Source organism: Epinephelus lanceolatus, chromosome 22 (genome assembly GCF_041903045.1).
Source record: "Epinephelus lanceolatus isolate andai-2023 chromosome 22, ASM4190304v1, whole genome shotgun sequence".
In the NCBI taxonomy this organism is placed as follows: Eukaryota; Metazoa; Chordata; class Actinopteri; order Perciformes; family Serranidae; genus Epinephelus; species Epinephelus lanceolatus.
This window is the reverse complement of record NC_135755.1, coordinates 31,695,645-31,704,207: the sequence shown is the minus strand read 5'-3', so window position 1 is coordinate 31,704,207 and position 8,563 is coordinate 31,695,645. Positions and strand designations below refer to the sequence as shown.

General features: G+C 39.7%; 1 protein-coding gene across 1 annotated transcript; it reads left to right on the top strand.

Annotated features, from left to right (window-relative positions):
• The first annotated feature begins 3,679 nt into the window (after positions 1-3,679).
• On the top strand, positions 3,680-8,020 carry haus4 (HAUS augmin-like complex, subunit 4). Its single transcript, XM_033610104.2, has 9 exons — positions 3,680-3,862; positions 4,194-4,333; positions 5,344-5,475; positions 5,695-5,835; positions 6,070-6,166; positions 6,283-6,428; positions 6,617-6,747; positions 6,872-6,940; positions 7,187-8,020. Exons 1-9 carry the CDS (start codon positions 3,796-3,798, stop codon positions 7,371-7,373), a joined length of 1,110 nt encoding a protein of 369 aa, XP_033465995.2. The 5' UTR covers positions 3,680-3,795; the 3' UTR covers positions 7,374-8,020.
• Positions 8,021-8,563: the final 543 nt, after the last annotated feature.

Genomic DNA, 8,563 nt, shown 5'->3' with positions numbered 1-8,563 from the left:
TTTAGGAGTGAGAGCATGGTTGTAATAAGAGGACTGGATACAGCGTTAAACGTGGGGCCCTGTTCATTGTTATTAGAGTTGCTCAGTGGCGTATGAAGCCAAAATGGTTCAAGTGCCGTGTTTAAAATTATCCGGATGATCCAGGGATGATTGGCACTACTTCTGCACCATGTGGCCCATAGCCAGACACACTAGAGACTTACAGCAGCCAAGCACAGCCGAGTACAACCAAGTGGATAACTTCAACTGGTCAAATGGCTAACTAATGATTTAGCGCTCTGTTACTTGAATGGGGATAAAGTGATTTAATCGTATGGCTCTCCTACACTTTTGAAATGTTATCAGGCTAAATGGATCAAATCCCAATAGTGAAACTTGTCATTTTGTGGGGGTTTTGCCCTTCTCTGACATACTCGGCATCTGATTAGCTTACCTTGACATTCTTAGCCTGAGGCTAACCAATCCCACTCTTCTTGCCTAAACTTAACCAGTCCAACCAACAAAGGTAATTCTTAGCCAATCAGAGGGAGATTAGGGCAGGTCATGCCTTCTCTATCGCAAAATGGCTTCCTGGGGGCCTGGGTGAAAGGGGCCTTGGAGAGCCTCTACTATATTTTCATAGAGATTTCATTCTTCCAAGTGATTTATACAACCAGTTTTAATTTAGTTATGGCATTATATACTTATAAATACAAAAACTGTAAACAAACCCAAAATTGTCATTCCAAGCTTTTCTAGGGCCCCCCTTCCCATTGGTGCCCCCAGTAATCAGTCCCACTCTCCCCCCACTGCGATGCCCCTGGGTAAGAGTATAGTTCCAAAGCACCAGGAATGCTGCACCATGACGACCAGATATGGGCAAGGACTGCTGCAAGGAAACAGCTGTGAGAAGCACACGAGAGAGGCCAGAGGTCATGGAGGAAAGCCATACTGTAGATCTACAGGGAAATACCCACAGTTGTGGAACCCCAGATTCAATACAGATAGAGAATGTGAGGGGCCTGTTCAATTAATCATTATATGATTAATAGTCTTGCAGAAAGTCTTGTGAAATTGTGCCTAACAAAGAATTTAGAAGAATAAAAGTCTGGAATAGGTATTATTGACAATAGCAAGACAGGGGGTGTCTTTAGACTCACCAGCCAGAGACCCAACAAATGACGAGGCATTGTGTAATTTCTTCTAATTAACTCTCAAGCACTTATATTAAGAAATTATTTGATAAATGTAGTGAATGATTATATTAATTGTGAGCCTAAGTCATCCCTCTACTTATCCCCTGCTAGCAAGGGCACACTGCCAGGAACAGCAAACCACGCAAATTTTGGGAAAAGGGGCCCTGGTGGCACAATATTGGCACATTTTGTAATGATAATGATAAACTAGGCTTTGCACAGGAGTTGGTGTTACTGGTGTTATATGATGTTCGGGAATACACTGATAAAATTACTTGCCCACTGCCTTCACAATTGCTTTACGTTTTTTATCAATACTTAGTTGGATCGCAGGCGCTATAATTACATACTGAAAGTCTCTGCTGCATCATGGAACAAAAGTAAGGACAGTGGACTGATAAGATGATGACAGGGGATTTGGTGTCAATGCAAAAACACAGGAGGCAACTCAGTGTGCTTCTTTGCTTGGGGCCCTCCACAGTCTAGGATCACCTATGTCTGCCAGTCAAGTGACTGGTAGAGGGATATTGCCAATTGATCTTGAATTAATTTTCTTTACCCCTGTAGCAATTGCATCAAATAGTGAAACAAATCTAGCACGAGGGATATAAAACTTTATTGACCTTAATCAAAAAAAGACCTCTTCTTGCAATATCACCCCTGCCTGAAAGTTCAACAAGTTCTATTAAAGCAAGTTATTTCACTGCCAACACCAGCAGCAACAACTGGCCATGCTGGTGCCAGCTGATGGTCAGAGCAAAGGGCAAGAAAATATCAGATCTAAAATTATGACGCGGACGAGGAGAATTATTACCAGCACCAAAACATGACACACTCTTCCTGAAGCAAACAACATAACAGACTGAGGGTGAGATTCAGGGAGCATGTTTTTTTCCCAGGGTCCCTTTATCACAAAGCTTAGCCCAACATTGATGCTCCTTTTGTAAATTCTTCAGTAATTAGCTACACATCAGGGCCTACATTTGGCTGTAGGGTTTGGGTTGAGAAAATTCTTAAAGTTTATGTTTGGGTGACAGAGTAGACTGAATTTTCATAATCTAGATGGGAACAACATAGTAAATGCTCACCATCAGAAGCTAGCCTCGCCAGTCGTAAAGATTTCAATTGTCACAAACACTGTGCTGTTCTTATCACTTCTCCATCCCAGCACTTGCATAACTAAAGAAATGGCATTTGGTTTATCAATGAAATTCATTCACACCCTGAAGAATATGTTTGAGGCATGGCGTAACAGGAGTGCATGAGTGCATTCTAGATGGCTGAGATGACGCCCTCTCTGGCAGAGAAAGAGCTGTTATAGTAGTCCATCTGGTGGAAGGACTTAGAGCAGAGTTTTAGCCACAGATCCAAACTGAGAGAGGCAGGGAGCTGAACATCGTAAAAGACAGACTATAGCACAGCATGGAAATTATCTTTACCATCCATACTGAACTGCTGTGAAACTTTTCTTTGTCAATTTTTCTGATCCAGGCCTGCGTGTAAATATCACTCAGTCTTAAAGGGACATTTCACTTTGAAATCAAAAGCACATCCACTTACCTGTAGTGCTATATATCAGTCTAGATTGTTTTGGTGTTAGCTGCTGAATTTTGGAGATATCGGCCATATAGATGTCTGCCTTCTCTTCAGTACAGCGCAACTAGATAACACCCAGCTTGTGGTGCTCAAAGTGCCAAATAAATGCATTTGAAAAACTCAACAACAATGTCTATTTTCAGAAATCATGACCTGGTTACTCAAGATAATCCACAGACCTGGTTGTCAGCAGTTTCATGTAGGAACTATATTCTTTCTAGATTGATAAATAGCACTACAGGTAAGAGGAAAAACTTGTATTTTTGATTTGGGGGTGAATGCCTGGCAGTGTCAATTAGTCAGATATATTCATCACTGCTATTTATTAGCCCAACAAATGTTTATAGAAGTTGTTGCATGCTAATTTAGAAGTTGCCTGGCTGAGTAATCCTACTTGGTGCAATACCTCCACCTGAACCCCAGTTTTTGCTGGCCTGTGACTTTTTTGTATTATATTTTGTTATAATTTCGCTTTGCTATAGTTCAGCTTCTTCCAGTGTGAAATGGTAGCCTGGGGAAGCAATATGCATTGAAAGTAAAGCTTCACCAACACTGGTTGTTAAACTGATTTTAACATGAAAAAATACACTGAAGATGCATTCTAATGATGAACTTATTTAGTACCATATAATGCCATTTTTTCTGTGTATGTAAATGTTTAGTGTAGAGCCCTTAACTTATTATGCAGGCAGTATTTTTATGTAATTCAAATCTAGACTACACATCATTTATAACCATTAATGCCAATTAAGGTTATATTGTTGCTACACGGCAGTTTTTCCTACAAATAATTAAAATGTAATTGTCTCTTTCGCAGTGCGCGCTCTCGCGAGTGGCATGCAGTTCACGCAGCATGGCCACATGGGCCAGCCAGCCAATAGGAACGCTTCTTTCAGGCGCGCGCAACTTGATTCAGGAAGTACGCATTTCATTTTTATGTTGTGCTCGAGTTATCGAGTAAACTTTACAAAAGTCCAAAAATTGATCAGTTATTTGGTTAACAAGGCATACAATTCAGCTGAAAATGTCCGCTGGTCCTGAGTCTACACATGTATCGTCGCTTGGGAATGGTGACAGTTTGCATCAACAGGGTAAGAAAATACTCAGTCAACTTACGTTAGCTGCTCCTTAAACCGTTAACTCACTCTGATAAAATGCAAATGTTGTGGCTTGACACCTAATTTATTCTAAAGTTTGAATTGACGCCGCGCGTCCATATTACTAATTCATGTAACCAAAGTAAGACGAGTTTTTTTAGCAGTTAAAGGTGAAAGTAATCTACCTAGGTTGAATGTGAGAGAAGCTTTAGAAGTTATAACTTCGTTGACGTTTGAATGCTGTAACGTTACTGCTGAGAATCTTCTGACAGTGATTTTGTTTGGCCATTGATAATAAGTTTTGTATTCCCTGCTCTTCCCCCAGTTCTCGCCTCCTTCCCTCTGTGTGACATTACAGAGGAGGACCTGACCCAGAACCCTCAGTTCTGTAAACTCCTGGTCACCCTGGCACAACATGTGGATCAAAGTGGACTCACTGTTCCTCTAAAAACAGAGCTGGAAAAGGTATCAGCAGGCATTTGTCACTTTATGAAGAGAAGTTATTCATGTTTTATTTCACAGTAAATAGTCTATGACTTACCGACCTCTACAGGTAACCAGTGAGAATTGCAATCACAGAGATGGACCCTGTCTCATGCTGCACTGTGAACCCAAATCCATTCATGACACAAATGTTTAATATAAAGTTCACACAAAAAATGCCCCGGATTGTCAAAATGACATAAAAACTTAATGTTCACTTGACACAAAAACTCATCCCATGTGAGCTTGACATAGTTTTTTTTATGTTAAGTCAACAATTTCTAAGTTTTGAGTTAATTTGACTAAAATTTATAAAGCTGATTTCGCCTAATAAGTTTAATTCAGTGGGTGGAGTTTTCCACCATGCTGTGTGTTTAAGGCCATAGGCTGAAGAAAACTGTGTTTAAATGTGTTCTAAATCACTCACATTACCCATTACGCAGTGATTGATGTTTATGTATTTCACAATTGTTCTAATGGGTTACAGTTAATGCTGAAGTAAAAGATATTTTGTGCCATGTTAGGTTGAATACACAGTTAGTGACTTCCCACCTGTGTGGATGTTAGATTGTCTAATATAAGGTTGCCCTGAGGTGAATTCCTGATTCAGAATTCATCTCTTTGGTTTATTCTTGCAATTGAGAAACCTAAGCTTTTCACAATATATTTTGTATAGTTCAATGAAATTAAAGAAAAATGTTGTAAAATGTGCACTCAATGTTTTCTGTTCATATGACATAGAATTAAATGCTTAAACAGCAAAAAAAGTTATGTAAAACTGACATAAAATTCCTGTCAGACAAGGGTCATGTGGCACATTTATTCTGTGTCTGGTGTCCTCAAAACTTTTCTGTCACTGTATTTTAGTAAACTAAAAGTTTTGAATGCAAGCTGTTTGCAAAAAATTAAAATTGAGTGAGCGAATTGTGCACAGGTCTGAGTTTGTATGAAGTTTTACTTGTCTGTGAGCACTTACAGATTCTTTATTCCAGGCTGAGCAGAAGCTGCAGAGCCAGAGGCGTCACTGGCTGCGCTCTGAGAGCCTCCACAAAGGGCTGCAGGAGATGATCCAGGAGCATTGTATCAGGAAGCACCATGCCACTCTACCTCCAGACCAGAACATGGTACATTTATACTTATTTGTATAGTTCACAAATGCCCAAACAGTTGTTAGCGAATCATGGACAACATATGTTTTTTGTAAAGTAAAGCTCCACTTAGCATTTTGCCCCTTGCATTTACAAATTGAAGCTAAAGGTCACAGTTTTCAGGAATCTACTGTGTGATATTATATTAGCACATTTGTGTTTACCAACGTGACATCACTGACTGTGTGTGTGTAGTTCTATGAGACAATGGAGAAGTCACTGCTGGTGGCTCAGTGTATCAGACAACTGGATCCCAGTAGCACTACCAACCAAGAGCAGCCCTCAGTTCTGGGTCTGAACCCCCAACATGTGATGGAGCTCATGCCATTAGAGAAGGTGAGTCATTAAAATTAATTTGCCTTCATACTTAAAGCACAGTGATTCATGTTGGTGATATGGTGTTAAGTGTGAATTTGTAAAGCATTAATAAAATGATTGATAGATGGATGACATCAGAGCAAAAAATACAAAAGCAGACTTTTTTCTTTTCGGAAAAGAAAGCTGACCATTAATAGAGAGATTCTTCAGTAACAAATGCAGCTTGTTCACCCATTATACTGTATTTACCAGAATGTTCAAAGGATGAAACAGGGTCTTCCCAGAGAACTGGAGAAACATCTAAAGAAAAAGTGCATGGGCCTCCTCTCTTACTATCAACCTGAATGGGGTACAGTATTTATTTCTTCACTAGTAAATATTCTCTTTCACTTTCATGACCTTTATATCACGTCATTGTTCTGCATTGACACGATGACCAGGATGCTTTTTTGTAATGTCATGTAGAGAATGAGAGTGAGGGTTTGAAGAGCAGCAAGTTGTCCCACCTGTCAGCTCAGCTGGACAAAGAGAAGAAAAGAGCAGAGAGTCTAAAGGAGACCTGCCGGGAAAACACAGTTCTCCTGCAAAGACAGACTCAACTCTACCTATCCGTAAGTGCTTACACAAACTTAGCAAAAACAAGCAAATATATTTCCTCTGTTTTTTTGTTTTGAAGTGGTACACACACAGGAAATTATGTGTGTACAAGCCATACATGTGTTCTGTTTAGTTTGTAAAAAAAAACAACAACAATATTTTGCTTTCAGTGTTTTTTTCCCTCTTGCTGACTTGTGTGCAGGAACTGATTAAGTGTATTCAGCTTCTTCAGTCTCTCATCTTGGACCACAGGCTGAGGATCCAGACTGATCTGGACCGGAAGAAGTTAGACTACTTGGAGGGAAAATGTGGATTAGTCTTACAGAAGATCAAGTAAGGAGTTTTCATTTGCCTGCCTAAAAACATTTTGACTGTGTAGATTTACTGGTGCCCTGATCCAGAAAGTCCTGTGTGTTTCAAATTTTTAAAAAAGTTTTCTTCTCTTCTTACCTCAAAGGACCGAGATGGTGGAAATTCAGCTGGACACGTACACAGTGGACTCAATATCTGCTCATAGAAAAATAAGGTAAGATGCTTGTCCATCTCTCTGACTTATTTCTTACATTTATCATGAAATTCCCCATGTGTGATTCATATGCCCCACTGCACTAACTCAGTCATAGTAGCTGAGGGAATGCATACTGTTTACTATCATTCACAATTGAACTCTAAGCCTCTGACATCAAGCTTGCAGAAAAGTTATTAAAGAAAGAACATTGTGTGGCTAACACCTCTCCAAAAAACCTAATAATCTTTTGTTGTTGTGTTTCAGAGAGAAGCTGGACTCTGAGCTGAAGGCCTGTCAGGTGGAGAAGCAGTCTGTAGAGTTGAAGCTGGCCTCCTTTGAGATCTTGGGTAAAGAGTTTGAGGCCTTGGCTGAGGAGTACTGCAGATTACGGCAGGAGATAGAAATGAAACACTGGGCTCTGAAGGAGTTCACCCAGTACAAGGACAAATGAAGATCAGATCTGTTGCTGGGACAACAGCCGGCCATTCCCTTTTCATGGTGTGTCATTGCTCACATTGAAATGCTGGCTTTTGGATGCTTGACACAGAAACTGTGTGGACTTGGCTTATAAGAACTGTGTAACATGTACAGCAGTAAGTGGGTTAAGGATTCAGTTACAGCTCCTAACTTAACAATGTCGTTTAATTACTTAAATAAATTCAGTTTTCTTAAAATAGTCAAGAATCTTCAGTGCATCGCCATGGCGATCAGTATTTCTGCTTTCAAGGTATTTAGTATTTATTACTCTTTTATTAAGATGCAGTTCTACACAAAGCTCTAACTATCTTGCATGTGACTGCATGGTCACCTTTGATTGCTTTCTATATTGGTATAAAGAGGTGAGAATCACTATATTCATACTGACAATGCAATGTATTGTTGCTCTAACAGTGGCTTCCTTGTTGGTAGAAGCTGCATCTGTTAGGTGACTCAATCTAACTTCACCTGAAATAAAGGTTTCAAGGTACATTTTGTGGAAGTTGACTTAACATCTTACCTCAGGTATCAATACACAGTAGCATGTGCCTAAAGTTGGGTGACCATTTGTATGTATCTTGCAATTTAAACCTCAGAATAAACTAAAATAATGCATTATTACTAGGAGTCTGAAAAAGAGTTATTATGTCCTATATTCATATAATATCTGTTCTCACTGCAGCTGCACAGTGGAAATAATATATATAAGACTGTCCAAACATAAAGGCAGCATTCTTTCAGATTTGGGTGTCGGCGGGGGGCCATGGGCTGCAGTTGAGCCTGATCTAGAGTCAGGCTGTGTCTGAAGTTCAACACTAACATGCTATTTAGTACCCTAAAACAGTATGAGATTTTTTGAGTGTGTCGGAAACCTTGGTATGAAAGCTTACCATTGCATATTATATCCAGTGCACTCATGCAGTATGCAAGCACTATACACTAAGCCAGCATAAATATCCCACAATGCAATGCAGTAGAGGATAACATTCATAACGGACAGCAGCTAAGACAGCTCTGAATCATAATAGTAGGACTTGACTTTGCTGGGCATAATACAGTTTTAAAATTATTTTAAAATGACCAGTAGAGCTTAAGTTGGCACGGGTTACCATGGTTTCACATCTTCAACTGGCATGGAGGCTCTCAGGAAGTGATGTAATTACA